Source organism: Electrophorus electricus, chromosome 20 (assembly GCF_013358815.1).
Source record: "Electrophorus electricus isolate fEleEle1 chromosome 20, fEleEle1.pri, whole genome shotgun sequence".
Taxonomy (NCBI): Eukaryota; Metazoa; Chordata; class Actinopteri; order Gymnotiformes; family Gymnotidae; genus Electrophorus; species Electrophorus electricus.
Genome location: NC_049554.1, coordinates 8,526,654 through 8,547,174, shown reverse-complemented (window position 1 = coordinate 8,547,174; position 20,521 = coordinate 8,526,654). Strand labels below are relative to the sequence as shown.

The following is a 20,521-nucleotide window of genomic DNA, read 5'->3' as shown; positions in this document are numbered from 1 at the left end:
TAAACTATTGGATTTTCTATTTGTCTAGATACCTATTGAACAAAAAATTGCTGCTATTGGTGAATTTGACTTTATTTTGGTCTAGTGAGCTTACATTTATATATAATGCATTTATATTGCATTTATACAAATACATACAGCAGTAGTAATTCAATCAAAAGAATAATTTTATATGAATGAGAAAATAACTCTAAATGTACATAGACTAGGAATCAAGGGAAACTCAAGAATGGCAAATGGCACAAACAGTTGACAATGGTATGAATAAGTGTAAGTATAGTTCATTATGACTTTGTGAAGCAAAACATTTTAAGAATCGGAAGAGATAAAGCAGCTGGCATGAGCTGCCAGGGGCGGAACTGTGACCCACTTTTGTATCATTTATTAATTATTTTTTAAAATCAGCTTTAGAGAGTAATTTTAAGATTAAGATTAAAGTGCAGACAATTATTCAATATAAATCGGGGAGGATGAGATAATATGAAGGGGGTGTGGTGGTGGTGGTGTGTGTGTGTGTGGGGGGGGGGGGGGGGGGGGGGGTGAAGTATATCTTTGGCCTTCACATAGTCCACATTACTTCACAACCAAATCTCCAAACTCTAGATCTCATGTCTTCTTTAGTCATTAGGGAGTATATTCTTGAGTGGATACAACCATACAACTTGAGAAGCTTGGTTAAAATTAGCATGCTATGAGGAGCTTCTCCTATCATGAATAAGCATTTTCTGGTTACCTTATGTAATTTCTTATGTAATTCTATGAAGATGTATTCTATGTAATTCAGTCTTATGTAATTCACATCCAGGGTTCCACCTACTTAATAAGAAACAGCTCTTTACAAAAATACAATTCTTCAAAACAAGCAATCACTTTTTTTCATTAGAAAGAGGTTACATTGGGTAACTGGATGTTTTCTTCCAGCTGATTCATTTCGATACAGGCCAGTAACCCTAAAGAAAATGGCCATGGTGAAAAGGCAGGATCAAGCACTGCATAAAGCAGTCAGAACATGCTCATATGTGTTCGACCAGGAACTATCAGCAATACAGCTTGAATACAAGTTACACCCTGTAGTATACAAAAAGCATTAAACAGTGATTTAGATTAAGTCCTAATGCTGTGAACAGTAGTAAAAACAAAGGATTCAAACCTAAAAAGACCCGATAGATGTGAAAGGTTGCGTCTGAAAGATGCAGATATAACATTTCTCCCCCTGATTGTTGCAGCATGTCTGAGGGCATGTGGGTGTGCCATGGTTCCTCAAAACACTATCAGTGAGGTGTGTGCTAATGACAAGCAGAAGAATTAATGCCAGACCCCCTTCCATTTCTCTCACCAGAATGTGAGGAATGAAGTGTACTAGAGGAAGCTCATAAAAAGGGGGTGGTCTCCAGACCAAATGGTAGAATGAAAAATACATCATGGTCCTACACTGGAAAAATGCCACCTGAAAATAAACCTCAAATATACTAATATTTGATAAAATGTCTTAAGTTTAAGCAAAACTCCACCCCCCCCCCCCCAAAAAAAAAACCCAAAACCAAAAAGTACCTGGTCGCAATTCTTGAAATTCTTGAAATTTATTATCCAATCTTCTCACAAATTAATCTATGCTGAATCTATCCAGCAAATTACACCTGTCTCTAAACTGCAAAACAAGCCAAAATACAACATATTCTAGTGAAAATTGCTTTAAAAATAATTAGGTTCCAAATAATTGTTTTGTGTGGTAAACAAAAATTACTTGGTAATATTTCTTGAATCTAGACTATGACACTGCTGCACTCAATGCTGCAGCTTAACATCTGTGTTTCTGCAGTTATTACGCAGGAGAATTAAAAGGGTGTTCACTGGTCTTCTTCATTTTCTTACTAAAGAAATAATACAAAATATACCCATCCCAATCCATTCTACCCCCAATAAATCTATTTTAAAAGCAATAACAAATATAGGTGTATTTTTTTACATAAGTATAGCCTAAACTAAAAAACAACTTCTACTAGAATAGCCAAAATGATAAACAAATTTGTTATTTTCCTTTTTATTTTTACAAGAATATACTTCATCCAGCAACACAACAATAACAGTTCATTTGGGATGAAAAGAAGCCACATGGTGTGCTCATTTGCAAACACTAAGCCTTTTCTGTGATTGTTAGTATGAATGCAGATACTATATAGACATGGAACTACGGCACAGAAACATAACAATTATTTGAGAGCTATTCTAGTTATTAAAAGACAGTTTAGCTTAATTTATGAATAAGACCTGACGTTTATCTTGATTTGGAACTTCATGATTTTAACTCCTTGAGGTTACAAGTGAAAACAACAACAGTGTTTCCTGTTGTCAGGAAATCACTAACTCAAATACCAACAACTTTTCAATCATTTGTGTTTAAGAGCATGCCTTTTGGTTATTTAATATTACTTTGACTTGAAAGTCAGTTAAAAGTTGGAAATATGTTTAAAGTGTTAGCATACAGGCCTAGACAAACAAAGAATAAATACACTCATTAATTAAATAATGAAGGGAAATCATTAGTATATATCTTAAGGATTTGGCTAGTGTCTGTAATTGGCAAATCAAACATTTTTAAGACTCTCATGAGAACTGGATCTCAGGCAGGTCAAAGTGGCCTGAGGCAAGTTTATGCAAATTTAAAATCTGCCAAACCAGCAATTATCAGCCCTTTTTTAAAGCCCATCTTAATGTTACTAGAAGTAAAAATGTTTTGAGATCAACTATTCAGATGTAAGTGCAGAGTGGCTGGGTTAAAAAGTAGGTCTTATAAACTGCTAACTCAAAATTAATTGTCTTTTTCAGATACATAAATTTGATTTGGAGTTGCTATATGACAGTTGTTGAGTTTTACCAAGGTTATGGCCACCTTAATCAGCATAGCTATTACAGGATACTTGAGAGGGCTGGTATTCCATCAAGGTTATGAATAAATGGGCAGGATTATAAATAAATAGACAATATACCCATCTGAAATATTTTATCAGGCAAAAATTCAAAATTAACATATGAATTTATGACTGTTATGGAGGATGCTCTGCATTATTGCTGTGCATATTTCTGTGCATCTGAATTATTGCTGCATTATTACACATCATATTACTGTAAAGGGAACTAAATGCTAATATATTTAGTGAGTGATAGTGGAACAAATTGCTTCTTTAGTATAGAGAAGTGGTACTGCCATCTAGTACCTCTTACAACAGAGTGCTCTGTTGTATAATGTAGAGGAGTGCTCTGCCATCTAGAGGAGAGGAGTGCTCTGATGTCTAGTGTGGAAGAGTACTCTGCTGAGAGTTATTCAATATAGAAAATAAAGCAAGAAAATAAAAGGATAAAAAAGAAATAAAAAGAACATATAAAAATGTTATTGTACAATATATTGCTCTGGAGATACTGGCCACACCTACATTTTTGACACCAGAAACCCACAAGATGTTTCTACTTAAAGGTTTGTTCATAAATCTAAATGGGAGAATATCTCACTTTTATGCTGACAAAAATGCAGCCTGGGTATACAGCACAGTGTAAGCCAGAACTGAACACATAAGCTGCAATTTGCACATTAAGGGAATTTGGAATAAATGTTTCTGAGAATGAGATAAAGGGTATGTGTAAAATCTTTGTGTGCTGATGACTCATGGCTGACACTGGAGTGAACTATGTGCACAGACCACACACAGTGGTTTCATTTAAAAAATGCATTTGTGCCTTTGCAACAAGTAACACCCTCCCCAGCAAACAAAACAACAACAGCAACCCCCCCAAAAAAACATACAGAAGGAAAGCAGGTTGATAGAGCTTCATGGGCAGTGTGTCTTGGACAGGGGAGAGGATCAGATGGGCGATTAAACACTAATCATTCCCTTTTGGCCTTCTGAGTATAAAGCTGTCATTAATTTTGTGGAATTACATCAAACCCAGGATATTCTTTATGTGGCCTGCAACCCACCGACAGTTATACGACAAGCGGTGCAGCGCTAAGCAGATGGGACTGCTCAGCTTTGAATACTAACTACCTTCATCTTTTGCTGCCTTTATCCATCTTCGATTGCCTCCTTACACCCGTTTGATATCTGCTTGCACATATGTGTGTTAGTGTGTATTCCCATTGCTCTCTCATCTCTCTGTTTCTCATTAGCTGTAATGCCGCTTCTCTTCTCCATTATTGTAATGCTCTTCCTCTCTCTATTAGTGCTCTGGTGTCATTCACAGCTCCACCCACGACCCACTGTAAATGCACCCACCTCTCCAACCACCCCAACTGCCACTCACCACATACACACAATCTCTCCTCTTAACTTTTCTCTCCTTTCAATTTGTACTCTAAATCTTCCATCTGATTTATACCCAGCTTTTACATGAAGGCTCATCAAACATGCCATGGAACTGCAGTCCTCTTCATAGCACCTCCACCTGCTCTCCCAATCCCAGCCATCTTCCTGTCATTCTGCCTTAATGACCTTGACCCAACTGCAGCCAAATCTCACCCTCATTTATGACTGCCCTGACATTTCAGCACATAATCAAGCATGGATATGCCAACCAAAAGACCCATAACAGCTAAAGCAATTGCTTCCGTTTCCTCCCCAAAGTATAATGGCTCCATTTGTCAATATGTTCAGAAAGAAAATAAATAAATAATAAAGGTCCTGGGCTTTTCAAACTAGCCTAATCAGATTGTATATTTTAGATTCAAAATTAGGGAGGAAATACACCAACTCAAATCCTCCCTATACCTTGTATGGGGGTTATTCACCTATATGCTGTTTGAGAGATGAAAGCATAAAAATTAAAGACGAGGATTAACAGAACATATCAGAACAGTGGTTTGGCTGCACATAGACTCCATTAAATACAGCAATATGATATGCACCCTTATGTCTTAATCCCAGCTGTGTACTTGTCTCCTTATAACCTAATTTTATTTGTTTATTCTTATTATTTGTTCTCTTTCTACTTTCCAGCTTTTCAGCTTTGAGTGATTCTTTGCTGTTTCTCCCTTTCTTGCCATGTGCTCCAAAGCAACTCCCTGTTCCCGCAACAGATGTGACCTCATCCAATGGACTCTGTCTTAAAACCCACTTCAGGACAATTTCACTAGGCTGTTTTTGGCAGTGCCTGCATGAAATTACCAGCCTGTTGTATGTAAAACAGTTCTGAATGCATTGGATTGGATTGGGGCCCGTTTCAAATGAATGTTTCAGGAGCAATGTCATCGGAAAGATGAGCATGCGTTTTGGTAATGGAAGTGTGATTGCTCCACAGTGGTGATCCTATTTCTAAATCAATAAATAAAATATAATATGTCAAGGTATTATATGTATTTATGTATGTATCTATCTATGTGTGTCAAAGCATTAATCCACTTTTATCCTTGTATAATAATGAGGCATATACACAGGCATTTAGAATTAATAAGGTCCTAAATAAAATAAATAAAGTTTTTGTAATAAAGGCAGAATCTACTCTGAGCAAATCAACTTTTTCAGGATTGTATCAGATATATGAGCAAACGCACCCCCCGAACAGGAACATTTCTCCCAGATACATTCAGAATAGTAGACTGGGAGGATGATTTGTCAAAATGTCCACCGAGGGCATTGGTAGCTCAGTGGTTAAGGTACTTGTAATCAAGCCCCACCACTGCCAAGTTGCCACTGTTGGGCCCCTGAGCAAGGCCCCTTAATCCTCAATTGCTCAAATTGTACTCAATCATAATTGTAAATTACTTTGGATTTGCATTTAATGCCATAAATGTAAATGTTAATCACAGCTGGGTTGAAGAGGAATCAGTCAATCAGGTGGACTGTACTGTCTCAATGGACTGAGCTATGTGTGGCACTAAAAGCAAACAAATACACACTGGTACACATCAAAGCACATAAACTATCTGAAAAAAGTCAAGATAGTTAGGTCTTTAAATAAACTGTTCAGTAATTGCCTGATCAATACTTAGAAACTGGCTGGCTGTTGTAACATAATGATTAGTTGATTCTTATAGGAACATAGATTCTGCAATTACTTACATTTTTGAAGGACATTAATTAAATCGGAATGCCTACATATATGCATCATCGTTCTGTAAAGATAAAAGTGGAATATTTTTGACACATACATAGAATATCTTGATATATTATCTTTTGTTAGTTTAATTAATGTTAAATAAATGAGATCAGCACTATGGATCACTTCGTTGTCAACATGCGCACACTTTAATCTTTCTTTACAAATTGTGAAAGGGGCATTTTAAAACACCTCCAACATCCACTGACAATTCGGAAGTGCGTAGCCCTACGTCACATAAGTATACATTTACATTACAAGCGGAGATAAGGAGAACGAGGAGCGGGGTTTTCAGTTGGAATACATTCGCCTTAGGCAGTAAATGAATTGAACTAATTAAAACAATGGACTGTAACAAGAATAATCAGCCAGACGACAACTGTGGCTAAATATAACACTGCTAAACGTGAGGAGCTGTTAGCCAACAGGCTAAAGTGAGAAACAGCAACGTAACTTAAGCAATAGAGTTCGTTTCTACATAAAGGTCTATTCGAATAGCCTATAGTTTAAAATAGATGATATATATTTGAAATTCTAAGCATTGTGACCGTTTTTTTTTCCCCAAACGGTCTAACATTGTTTTCGCTGGAAATTATATCAGGCCGCAATGCTTTCTGGGCCAGGTTTGCTGCTGAAGTGGGTGCCTGTGTTCACTCGTTCCCTCGCCCCTCCGAGAGCTCATCTAACACACACCAGTTAATGCAGAGTTAATACAACCTATATTTAAACGGGACTTTATTGTTAAAAACCCTTACCCCATGGAAGAGGCACTGCAATACCCTCGTCTATGATAAACTTGATAAATTAGAAATTAGTGTAAGATTGTCATTTTTTTTTTAAATGTACACATTCACAATTTGAGTAAGGTTAAAATCACATGCATAAATAACCAAAAATTGTCTGTCTGCGCGTATGTATGTGGATAGAAAAGGTCAAATACACCTGTCATATCAAGAATTTAAAATCCGATTTTTGTGAATGCACCGATATTCGGAATACATGACTCGGTTTCGCTATAGCCTACTGGTAAAATTGTTTTGAATTACAATGCCATCTAGTGTTCATATTGTATGTATCGCTCGAGTTAAATAGACAAAAGTGGAAGATTATTTTTTAATGTACTACAAACAAATCAGATTATTTTGGTGGGATCTTTGTAGACGTGTAGATTATAATTTGTAATGATATGTAGTCTAGGTCTACTAAAGAAATTCTCAGATAGATTCGTGAACTCTGAACCGTTTTATGCACTGTCTGCATGTCCGAACAGCTGTGCATATGAGTGATCCCGTGGTAGAAATGTAAAACTTCATTTCCCACATTTCAGTAATAAGGAAGTTGACGAAGGATGCATGTGGGATTTGTTAGTGCTGTTGAAAGTGACGCCCCTGACATGACCCAAGTCAGAGTGTTCCTCCCTACTGATCAGAGTCAACTTCGGGATAAACCAAACGGTTGCTCGGATTTAAACTGAAAACTGGAGCATCCTAATTGTTCGGTTCAAAATAAGGTAAGAATACTTTTTCTAATTACTAGGTGTGCATTACTTTCTCACTCATTTTAACTGAAATCATTTTCTCCTGTTTTTTTTTTTTTTTTTTTTTTTTTTTTAGTTACTTTGTAGTAATCCACAAGGGAAGTCATACATGAATGTCAATTGTCAATTAAGCATTACATAGTATTACAGTCTTGCAATGAATTAATTTTGGCAAAATTAAAATGAAAAGAAGATGAGAAATTTCATGAATATTAAAAATCTACCAAATAAATAAATGGAAATAGATAGATAGATAGATAGATAGATAGATAGATAGATAGATAGATAGATGTTTTGGCTGTCTTTTACATTTCTTTTCCCAATTATTATATTATTGGACAGATGACTAAGTCTGCCTTAACATTTACTTATATGCTGCACTACCACTTCAAGACTTTTCCTCAATAAACATTCGAAGATAGAAAGTTATTGCCACACTCTCTTGTGTTATTTCACAACACTTAGAAATCTAATAGCAGTCATGCCCCTGTACTCGCGTCGTCAACCATTCCCGAAGGGTTCATAGAAAAGTAACTAAATATAGTTGAAGGGAAAATACAAATAGCAATACATTTGCTACGGTGACACAGTCATTGTCATACAGTAAATGCACAAATTCAAAATTACTTGTTTGCAAGAAAACAAGTTTGAAAGACTAAAGGGATATTTGTGCATCTCTAATTGCATGCAGTAGTTGCTTTACACTTGAACTAGATATCTTGTATCATCTGCTATCTGATTTCTAAGACAGGAGTTCCATCTTCATTCTGACTCACATAAGTGGCACCTGTTACCATGGAGAAGCCTTGGAAAGTGAGGTTTAGAAATGTGGGCCAGGCCTATTTCCCTCAAACCAGGGTGGAATGTTGCTATACTATAAGTAGTCAACACAACTGGAGCAGTCGTGATTGGATAGGTCTTTTCAAGGTAACTACAGAAAACCTGTACTCAAAGTACAGAAAATATCGATTTTGAAAGACTGTATTTGGTTTCTACTCATTTTTTATTTTTTTTTTGTATGTTTCAGGTTGGATGGACATCAGTGAGAAACTATTATACATTTGCCTGGGCCCTTGCTCCAGATGGATACACAGGTGACACAGACATGAACTGCAATGTTGTCTTTCAGCGTAAGTTTGTCATGCTGCAACACCTTTAACAAGCATACTGTTACACATTTCTCATCTTATTTCAGTGAAAAAGGTCTAACAAACAGAACCAAACAGATTTATTAAAATCATATTAAGTTAAGTGGAGAATGCAAGTAGAGATTGTAAGTGGAGAATGCTTGTGAAAGCATTTAGTGTTAATGAAATTGGTCCCAAGTATTCAGTATTTACATTTACATCATTTGCAAGCTGCTATAGGGAGCTTAGTGGAGGGAAAGCAGCAGGGGGGTGACATGGGATAACTTCCAGAGGTTGCAAGCAAGCTGTGCAGCTGCATTCTGGATGCAGGGGTCTGATGGTACAGAATGGAAGGCCCTATCTCTTTGTCTATCACTTCACCCTATCTCTTTCTCTTTTATCTCTGCTTCCTGTTTCAGCATCCTACCTGCCAAATCCTGGTGGGACAGCGTTCCAGTTTGTGTATGTGGATGAAATGGGGCAAATATGTGGAGTAAGCTCTCATTTTACTTTTTGTGCACCAAGACCTTTGGATGAACTGGTAACACTTGAGGAAGAGATGAATGGGGAAGAAGAGAATGAAGGTGATGACTTGCTGCTAGTAGTGCCCAAAGCTGAAATACTTCAGGTGAGAGGATATACAGTATATATGGAATGAGACCAAGAGAGCTAAGAGGAATAGTTACAGAACTATGGGCTACTAACAATTTTCACTTTTGTTTTAATAGAGCCTTCTGGAGGCATGTCAAAAAGAACTAAAACAGGTTCAGAAGAAGTTTGAGGCAGCCACAGAGGAAGTGGAAAAATACAGGAAGACAGATGAATCTGAGAGGAATAATTTTGGAAAAGAGAGGACAGAGATGAAGAATGAGATTGAAGAACTGAGGGGCAGCTTGAGATGTAGCATGGAAAAGATTGAGAGAATGGAAGAGAAACAAAAGGTATATGCAAAACCTATTTTGTTGTATAATTTATTTTGTCCAGAAACATGTGAAACCCAGTCAACAAGTGCTGAAACAAGTGAAATAACAACAAAAGGAGGCATACACAAAATAAAATCCTGTTCATCATGGCTGTAATACCTGAACTAAATTACCAAACAAAATCAAATAAACACTATATTGCTTATGAGGAAAACATAAAGAATGGGTAACAAGCTTTATTCTCAACTACCTTTATCTTTAGGATGTGCTGATGTGTCATGAAAAAATATCCACAGATCTTAGAGGCCTATTGGTGGAAAGAACTGAAAAACAGCAGCAAATCAAAGATCTTGAGGAGGAATTAAGTAATCTGACTCTACAAAAACAAGAGACAGAGTTGGAACTGGACAGGTATGTCAAATTTAGTATCTGTACCAGCAGATATGGGTACTATTCAGTGTCAGAACTGCTAAAGATCAACTTATTCTTACATCAGTCAAAGGAAATCAGCCTGTTGATTACATATTTGAGACCTGGGATGATGGTATGTATCTAATGAACAAAAAGTATTCATACCAGGAGCTCAGTAAAGGAAATCTGCTCATATCTGTAATATTTTGTGATTCATTACCCTGTAGGCTCCTTGATGATGATCACCAGTTTAATTGGAAAAAAGTGCTGGTTATAAAAAGAAGAAAGTAACTTCATATTATTGTCTGCAGGATGAAAGAGAGAATCAAGAAGATGAATACACAAAGGAAGGATGAGGAGGATGAGAGGAGGAACTTGCAGGTGAATTGAGAAAAGCAAAATGTTTTCAGTCATTTTCAGTTCCTGCTTACCTTCAGTCTTGTATTTACTATGACTCTGATTCAGCATGTCAAAACTTTTGGAAAATTGTGCAATTGCTCTGGAAAGTTATATGGATTATCACTGTCTTATCACTGACCTGCTGCAAGCACTGTCCAGTTGGGTTTTTTTTGGAATTTGTTTGAATCTGAGCAGTTAAGATGTTTTGGCAAGTTTCATCATTCATCCTGCTTCTGTCAATGGTCATTACATCATCAACAATGACCATGTGACCTAGTTCCACTCTTAGCCATATCTGAACATGCCACCACATTTTACAGCTGTGAAGGTATGTTATGGATCTTTATTTCTTCACATTTTAATACAGAGCATTTCTTTTCTCAGTTGCCCATGAGATTTCGTCCCCAGTACTATACGGGTTTTTCTATGTACTCTGCAGCAAACCTTACTGTGGTGTTTTTGTTCCTGATGTTTCTTGTGTTTGTATCTTGCTGTAAACCCTTTGAGGTAATGTGAAAGTATTCTCTCGGTGGTGGTATTAGATGCATTTATGTCCAATATATGATTTGCTTAGCAATGTTTCTTCAAAACTGAAAGTTTTGTTTTTTCATCTACTACTCTTGATGAGTTTTCACACATATAATGTTTTAACAAGGTGCCCAATTTTTTTTTCTGTCTCATGATGGCCTGCTTTTCTTATATTGGCACTTTAAAGATTCTTATTTTTCAATGATTCTTAACATATCCGTGTATAAACAGAGCTGTAACTTCCACAAAATTGTAAAATGTGGACATGTAAAACCTTAAATTAGAGTTGACAGTCTGCATTTTAACATCAAATCCAATGTGCTAGAGTACAAATCCAAAATGACAAAAATGACATCTAACCCTCATCCCTGCAGGCTGCATTGTTTTTCCAGTTTACCAAGATACATTTTCAATATCATTACGTAAAATTGGGTTGATGATTGGATGAAAGGTGACTAACCTTGCTTTTGCTAAAATTTGTCAGTCCTGTGCATGTTGAGATAAATGCTGTTGCAACAATCAGAGCGGATGAGTATTCAAATACAAATCTTGATTACACTAGACAAAAGTGCTGCAGTTACTTTATCCTTATACTAGGGAGCAAAGGGTTATTATAAGTTGATCATGCTAGAAAAATTGCAATGTAAATGTTATTGCTTTTTCCATCAGATAGAGAGTAAACAGGTTCAGGATGAGCTGCGGGCCCTGAAGGAGCGTCTGGAGGCCAGTGAGCGCAGCACAGAGGCCCTGCGGCGGGACTTGAGTGAACTGGGAGCCCTGCAGGGTCACAGCCATGCGGAGCTGCACCAGGCCCGGCTGCAGGCGGCACAAATGACCCTACAACTTTCCCAGGCTAACCTTGCGCTCCGTGAGGGCCAGGCTGCCTGGGCTCAGGAAAGAGAGAGCATGAGGCAAAATTCAGAGGTGAGGGAGGATGCCTCCAGATGCTGTATTTCTTCACCCGTATAGTGTTTGCATGAACATAGCTCATCATGCTGAAGGATGAATGGTCAGCTGTTGATCTGAATTCAGTTGCACAGGCAGGAATATTAATCTTTACTGGAATTTGGAGAAGTCTGATTAGCTTTTTCATAGATTAGCCTGTTAATAGATAAATAACTCCATTTAAGTATTTTTAAAATTTGTTGTTTATTTTTAAATACTTGACAATGATATCTACATAACTTGCTAGCAGGCTGATTAGCATACAGGTTTTGCTTGCTAGCAGGTTTATCATTACTACTTTATTTGCTTCCAGGCTTATTCACTGTAAAATATTTCTAGTAAGGAAATAATGTTGTTGTTTTTCTTGTTGTTGTTTTGTTGGCTAGTTGTGGGAGGTTTTTGTTGTTTTGTTTGTGTTACAGTATTCTGTCACACCAGTGGTCATTATACCAGATTGTATTAACAGTGGTATGCCTTAATTTGTGATACACCTTTTTGAAACATTTATTGATGACTTCAGTATGGATCATGCCATCCAGTAAGTTGTGTAATGTTGTGTAATTAGCCCATTTATTGCACACAATTAACAGCTGGATAAGGACCGACTCCAGAAGCTGAGTCGAGAACTTCAAAAAAAGGAAGAGTGGCTCCAGGAGGAGAGGCTGGAGCGAGAAAAACTGGAGGTGGAGCTTGGAAGCCAGAAAGATTGCAACAGGGTGAATAATGTTCATGTGAGATTGTGTGTGCCTATTTCAGTTTGCAGGTTTGTGCGTGTGTGTGTGTGTGTGTGTGTGTGTGTGTGTGTGTGTGTGTGTGTGTGTGTGTGTGTGTGTGTGTGTGTGTGTGTGTGTGTGTGTGTGTGTGTGTGTATGTGTGTGTGTGTATGTGTGTGTGTGTATGTGTGTGTGTGTGTGTGTATGTGTGTGTGTGTGTGTGTGTATATGTGTGTGTGTGTATGTGTGTGTGCAAGCATACATGCACAGACCTATAATTAAACATTCATCATAGTGTGCTTAACACACAGCTGGGTCATGTTTCAGTTTTTGGAGCACATTACCATAAAATATGACCCAACCATTAGTTAAAAATAGGACCTAGTCTTGTATATTAAAGACACAAATAGGTCTTACTAGGACTAATATTAAAAAATACATGAATCATCTGTTGATTTAACAGTTACAAACAAACCAAAAATGGATGCTATATTAATAAACAAGGCATGGCAAAAACTAAACTTTAAAAACTCTCATAAGTTTATGATGGTCATAAATTTCAACACATAAAATTTTATTTATTTTCCCAGAATGTTCTCTTAGTGTTTATTCCATTAATACATTTACTTGATTTTATGCAAAAGACAACAGGCTTTATGCACACATTTTTCAGTTGGTATGGAGTTGTTGTAGATGTAGGTTTTGTTAAGGTGTCTTGTTACAGTACCAAAAATTAGACTAACATATACTGCAATACCACATTCTGACTTGAATTACATATCTTCTAATATTAGCATAATGAGCAAAAATGCTGGCTGGCAGTGAACACGGTTTTATAAAGCAGCCTTCAGCATCCTGATGCATTTGCTATCCTTGTAATCTATTTAGGAACTGAGAGCGAGTCTTAGAGCCATACAAAAGGAGAGAGAGCAACATCAGCTGGAGAGACAGGCACATCTTTCCTGTTTATCTAAAAATTACACCATTTACATACTTCTCAATGGCTTGCCAAATCTATTCATTCTGAGTATATGCTGTTTGCTCAAACACAGGAGCTCTTGGATCACATTCGTGTGTTGCAGCTTCGACTGGAGAGGGAGGCTGATGCCAAGTGGACAGAGGCAGCATCTAGCACACCTCGTCAGTCATTCTTTTCAAAGCTAAAACCCCAAATGCTTCAGACCTTCAAGGCATTTTAAAGGAGACTGAGTAATGTTAATAGTGCTGATATACAACCTTAACTCTAAGCCTAACTATTGCTGACAGTGAATAAACAGCTTTAGGCAAATAAACCTATTCTAACTGGTTATTTATTGTTGTTATATTAATTGGTTTTTTATATTAACTATATTTGTATGTGCATGAAGACATACAACCTACACATAATACTTTTTTATTGTTTGTTTGTCTGGATAGTTTTCTGTATGTTAGACACATGGAAGTGAAGGTTAAATGACTGCTTAAGCAAAAGATCAAATTTTCCACTAGTGAAAAAGTAGTCAGTACATGTTTAATGCTTAACATTTCTTTACTCATTTGTATTTGATCTTTGAGGCTATTTTAGATTTAAATAATAATAATAATTTTAATCCTGTTTGTAAATACCTCTTTATGTAGGGCTTTAGGAGGATTTGGAATGACAAAGCTTCCAGTACTTGCTAGCTACCTTAAGCCTTGTAACTCAAGTGCAAAAAAAAAAAAAAAGGAAATTATTTGTTGCAAACACTAATCATGTCTGGGCTTATGACTTATGAGGTAAATTGAAATTTGTGAGAATCATTTTTTATTTTTTATTTTTGCTTAACATATTTAACTCTGCTGTTATCCTTTAGTGAACATTGACAATGCAGAAACCTCTATGGAGAGGTCTCCTTTAGAGAAAGCCCATGAAATCCAGCTTCTGATCCAGAAGGAGAAGGATGAGAACCAGGAAGAAGCTAGAGTGGACAGCTTGCCTGAGCCAACCGAAAATCACAAAAAGGAAACAGACAGAGAAGAGATGGTAGGAGAGATTAAATTGTAGACCAGACTCTTATGTACAGGAATATGCATAGGTAGTAATGTATAGTAACATAGAAATATTGCTTTACTGTCAGTAATGTCAACAAGCAGACATTTGTAATGTTTCTAGTTTTCTGAAAATGTAGTGTTTGATATAACTCACTCCTTCATTTTAAATACAAAGATATGCCTTTGCTCCAACGCATTTCCCAAGCCCACTTGTTAATGCTAATTTGTAGTCTAATAGGCAAGAGTTGCACCGCAGATTTTTGAAGGAAAGTAGGGGGGCCAGTGGAACATTTTTTTGTATTTATAGTCCTCTACTGCAGGTATCAGTCAGTTGCAAATGACCAAGCTTAAACCAGCTAGCTACACCAAAGGTTGTTGCCAGTTTATCATCTACATTACTACCTAGAGTAGCTAGTACACACATTCAAAAAACAAAGTAGTTCCATCTATCCTTACATGCATGCTGTAGTACTACAAACTTAAATTAGCTATAGTACAACAAAATTCAATTAGCTACAGTAGATGCTGTGGCATGGCAGTAATGTGTAAAGCTCAGAACATAGTCAGGCTTGTTACTGTCATCCAATCAGAGTAAATGGCAAAGTACAAGTGGCTGCACACTTTCAGAGTGTGAGTCTGTGAGTCCCAAAGTGGGCACAAATGTTGTTTTTGTGAAATTTTCCTTTGCTACTGCAAATAGCATATTGCTAAAAGTAGTGAGAGATTTAATCATCCTCCTATAGACTCTCGCCCTCCCTACTCCAAAAGGGTTACCATGTTTTATCATCAGGCCTCACACGCTGCAAGGACATTACCAGTTGGCCCCAGGTTTATTTCAGGCCTGGCTGTTCACTAGAATAGCTAAGATATAAACCACCAGAATTGTAATTGATAGACAGGACAGTACAATTAAGGTGTAAGTCTTTGCAAATGATTCTGCCACCCCCTACTTTCTGTTATACTAGAATTAGCTAGTCAGTTATCTATTGTAGATCGGAGCAGTGTTAATGCTTTTATAACTAGCTTTATAGCTAGATTAGATAGCTAATTCAATCCAGGAAAGGTCCTATAATGTTTTCTTATATGCCCCTTTTTGTTTGTTTTGGATTTTAAATGAGGAAGCATTGAATTCAGTTTTATGGTATTGTTTTAAATAAGGAGGGATTGGATTTGCGAAGCCATTCTGATCCAAACACCAGTGAGGATAAGCAGCTCCTTAAGTCTGAGGTCAATGGGAACAAAGTGAGGTGACTATGATGCACTCCATTGACAAAGTTTTGGGTGGATCTTCATTTTGAGGGCTTTACATTATTAAAACAGTATTAATATAGGACTAAGAGTAATGGAATATAATGTTTTAGATTGATACAGAATACAGAAGATAAGGACATTTTTGCCATCACAATAGTCTTACCTTATAAACATTTTATTACATTGAAGGCATGACCACATATAGCCTTTATAAATCACTACCCTACAATTGCAAAGCTATTGAACTGTTTTTAGAGCATGGAAAAGAAACCACTCACAGAAGGGAGTTTGGACGAAGCTGAAGGCAGGTGCTCTTGGAATTATGGACGATTACCCAAGAGCAGCTTTCCCATGACAGCACCCCTCCCTCATGCCCCTCTGTCTCTTTTGCACAGCTCAGATGGCAGTTATGTGACCTCATTCAATCCTTGTTTGTTTTCTCTGCAGTGAACTAACTGATTCCCCCTTGTGGTGACACAAGAATAGAACTGAAGGAGGTGAACTTGATGCTACTTGTTTACATCCATGAAACATCATGTTCTTAAGAGTGTAATGTTTCCTAGTACATAAGGCACTTATTGGATATGCTTGGTGCAGTGGGCATGTGCTTTTTGGTCCGTGTGTGTGTGTGTGTGTGTGTGTGTGTTGTTGTTGTTGTGAGTGTGAGTAACTAAAAAAAAGTGATTAAAGAGATCAGGGGACATCATAAAGACAAATAAATAAATATGTGTTAACTTGACATCATAATTAGTTTGATTTGCTGTGTGTCTCTGTACCTGTGTATCTCTTTATGTTTTTATACAAAAATGTTTTTGTATAATTACAATAAGAACATAGATCTAATGTAGCCCATATCATATCACATAAATATTTATTAAGACATTGTTATTCATGTTAACTGTGACAGTAACCCACCAGTTGTGGTCAGTGTTATTTTTGGTGCTAGATCGGTTAAATTATTACAGTCTGCCACAGTAACTGTTGAGTTCACTGCGTGAAAAACCTAGCTAAACATTTTGGAGTGTTACAGACTAGTTCTTTTGTCTGTGCAGTGTTTACTTTTTCACACAGTATTAGAGAAACTCTAATAAAATGCTGTTTTATTAATGGCATGTGGTTCATCCTGTCTTTGTTTTTTTGCATCATCCAGTGCAGTTCAAAAGTAACTAGACAGACAAGTTGTTGTTATTGATGTATTGCATATTGGAATTAAAATGGATCCTTGACTACGTAGATTATTGCTCACAGCAAAGTTATTATGAAGCTGTTATGAAACAACAAACATTACAACTCATTATATTGTTGATTTATGTGGTGGAGACAATATATATAAAAATAATAATAATAATAATAATAATAATAATAATAATAATAATGTTTTATTGGTAGAGTGCCTTTCCCAAACATAGTCACCTCGCGTTATAAAAGCAAATGAAACAAAATAACAAAACCAAACAGAAATGGCAACATACTGCAAATACTATGACCTAGCATCAACTTGATAGAATTGAGTGAAGAGAATGCTTTTCAGTTTAGTTTTTTAGAGGAGATGAAAAAGCACTCATAGATATATTGGCAGTTTCATAGTTTGAGGACTATGAAACTTGCCACTCAAAGAAAAAAGTCTGGTCTGTGACACCACTAGCATTCCAATGACAGAGAATCTAATTTCACATGGCAGCTCACCATTCCCTTGTGCATGCTTGATGTTGTTGTTCAGTCTTTTTGTCTTTGTTACTTTGTATGTTAAACATTCTGTGTTAGCATCCATTAATATCTGAGTCATTTCAAAAGGCTGTGCCTTTACCAGAAAGCTAGATGGCAGACAGCAAGACTTTGTCAGTTTGGAGTACATCTTGGTGCAACACATTCAGCAGCAGCAATAACAAGTTTTAGAGCAATTCATCTCCACTGTGGACATGCTTTCGGACCAACTGACCACTATGTATGAATATGCGAAAACACTAAGTGAGGTTGACATGGTTCTTCCTGTTGTTCTTGGGTCTTCCGGGGATGGGGGGGGGGGGGGGGGGGGTGGAAACCTTCATGGTTTCTGCAATGTTTGTCCCAAAAAGGACAATCCCCAGACCCGGTGAGTGTTGCTAGCTAGCAACCAGAACTAGCTTACACTTGGTGTCTGTAGGCCTACAATTTCTTCTTCATACACTTCTCTTTCACACCATGGATGGCTATTCATTGGGCTCCGGTTTGGCCTAGGAAGTCTCCCATCCCATTAAACTACAGGTAGGATTAATTACTTGTAAAAAAAAGTCTTACTGTTCATAATGAGATTTCTATAACATCCTGTAACGATGTTCCTAGTAAGGTACTAAAGTATTAGAGTAAGCCACTAGCAACAGTGAGCTCATGGGTTTTATTCCCTGGGAGCTGTTTTACTGATAATTATGTCACTCTGTAAATGTACAATATAATGTTAGGACTCCCATGCTATGGAAACATGATTGCCCTCTTTCCTGGACCTGCAAGGAGAGTGTAGCGTGATCATCTGAGTGCACAGACAATTGCCTCCAGTCTAGCTTCACTTCCACAGAAAGCCTGACCACAGAGTGTGTTGAACTAAAAGGTCATCAGGACTGTCACTACAGTTTTCCAATAAATGTGCATTAGTTCCGCTGGATGGTTCACTTCTTTACTCCCAAATATATAACCTGTTGGTGGAAAAAATGGCTGCTATTCATCAGAATTCATCATCTTAAATTAGCAACACTTTTTGTTGCACAGTTTTTAAAAGTTTTGTCAGTATTTAGTTTGAGACAGTTAGCCTTCATATAATCCTTTAAATGAAAGATATACTGTTAAGGTTCAGAGTGGCAAATCAGTGGTAGATTTAATACATCTCTCTCAGATTTTAACATTAATCAGTGTGTCATCATTGTAATGATGATAATTAACACTGATGGTCTGGCCACGGGGGAGCAAATATGCTGAGAAAAAGACTAAGAATTGATGGCTAGAGGTATTCCTGGAGTAACAGAACATATAAGGGTTTACATTTCCTAATTATAATAAAATGCTGTCCATCAATGAGGTATTACATGAACCAAATATGGGCTGTGCCTGTAATGATGGATGTGGAAAGACAGGAGAGAAGCTTATGACTCATAGTGACAAAAGTAACACAAAGTTACACACACACTACAAGGCTAAAATGGCACAAATTCCTTTTTCTTTTTTGCTTGAGCTGATTTTTTTATCACTGCAGAGAAAAAATCTGATCTTTTTAAATCAAACACATATCCAATATGTAACCATGTGACTGTGAAGAGAACTCTTGGATCTAAGATGCGTTCTTTATATATTACACTTTACTGCACATGCAAATATAACTGTCATCATCACATCTACTTACCTTCAGTGACCCATGCATCTCTCACCACAGGAGTGCCAGTAATGGCTAAAAATGGCTAAAGTAATGTATCCAAACCATATCTTTGTGATGAAGGCATGTTTTACTAGTCTTTAATATATATTGCTACTGAAACAATTGATTGGCTCACAAATATGTGAGGGTTATGCATATGACATTACTGATTTTGAAAATGCTCACATGCAAGTCCTTTCAGGGCAGAGGTTCATAATAATGACAGAATTTATTTATTTACAAACACTGTCAGGCCAGAAAAAAATAATCTAAGCAGAAATAAGAACTGATCAATCAATGCTGTATAATGAAAACAAGATTGGAAGAATTTACAGCATTTATCAGACACAAGTTTATTGAAACAGCCATCCTTTCACTACCTATTTTCACTGGAAAAAGTAGACCAGTTGATTGCAATCTTGGTATAACACTTGATCCTTTAACTCTGAACCCCATAACAGGTCACATACTAAAGCTTTTCTTTTTTTGCCCTCTGCTTGGTTTGAAATGTACTGAGAAACAGGTTCCTACCTATATACAGTTGAATAATGTATAAAACTCATATCTGAAGTATATCTAACATGAGTAGTTTTGGGGCATGTTACACATTGAAAATGGAAATGTTTGAGGAGAGGTGGGTCCAAAAAGACAATATTCCTAGGAAAGAAAGAATTGAATAACTTTGGCCTTAAAGCAATCATTTTGCCAAAAAAAAAACCCCCCCACACAATTTCCCCCTTATGTCAAATGTTTGGTGTGTTGCTTCTTTTGTTTAGTTATGGAGGTACAAGATGAACATGACTAACATGTATAATTAAGTATTTTCTATAATGCAATACTATAAACACAATTAAATTGTGCATATTCTTTGTTCTAATTTAATTAGCAAAATCCAATGGACAACTCTCAAAATGGCATCTCTCCAATTTTTTAAGGCATAATAATTTGGCACAGTACATAATTTGTCAAAATACGCTAAAGGTTTTGTACTGTGCCAAAAAGCACACAAGCAAACTAACAAAGCAGGGGCTTAAGGCAAATGTGGGTTGACTTCGACATCACACAACCTCGCCTTGCTGTTCCTGAGACTTGCTATCTCATGGTAAATCCTCTGACATCATGCTGGTGTACTGTTCTCTTTATGCTAGTCTTTGACACAGTTAGACCTGATCTGTTCAACTGTTTGGTTGTTTTCATGATTTAAAGCA

The 20,521-nt window shown here is 36.8% G+C and overlaps 1 protein-coding gene across 4 annotated transcripts; it reads left to right on the top strand.

Moving 5' to 3' along the window:
- The first annotated feature begins 6,397 nt into the window (after positions 1 to 6,397).
- On the top strand, positions 6,398 to 17,043 carry calcoco1b (calcium binding and coiled-coil domain 1b). Of its 4 annotated transcripts, none has more exons than XM_027002001.2 (15): positions 6,399 to 6,521; positions 7,415 to 7,597; positions 8,372 to 8,551; positions 8,652 to 8,754; positions 9,171 to 9,379; positions 9,480 to 9,692; positions 9,937 to 10,085; positions 10,397 to 10,466; positions 11,682 to 11,936; positions 12,548 to 12,673; positions 13,559 to 13,621; positions 13,723 to 13,810; positions 14,503 to 14,672; positions 15,842 to 15,927; positions 16,379 to 17,043. In XM_027002001.2, exons 3-15 carry the CDS (start codon positions 8,420 to 8,422, stop codon positions 16,404 to 16,406), a joined length of 1,692 nt encoding a protein of 563 aa, XP_026857802.1. In that variant the 5' UTR covers positions 6,399 to 6,521; positions 7,415 to 7,597; positions 8,372 to 8,419; the 3' UTR covers positions 16,407 to 17,043. The 4 variants fall into 4 exon arrangements, with proteins under 4 accessions (XP_026857803.1, XP_026857802.1, XP_026857801.1 ...); XM_027002000.2 differs by having other exon boundaries at positions 6,405 to 6,521; positions 8,376 to 8,551; positions 15,839 to 15,927; XM_027001999.2 differs by having other exon boundaries at positions 6,406 to 6,521; positions 15,839 to 15,927.
- The last annotated feature ends 3,478 nt before the right edge of the window (positions 17,044 to 20,521 follow it).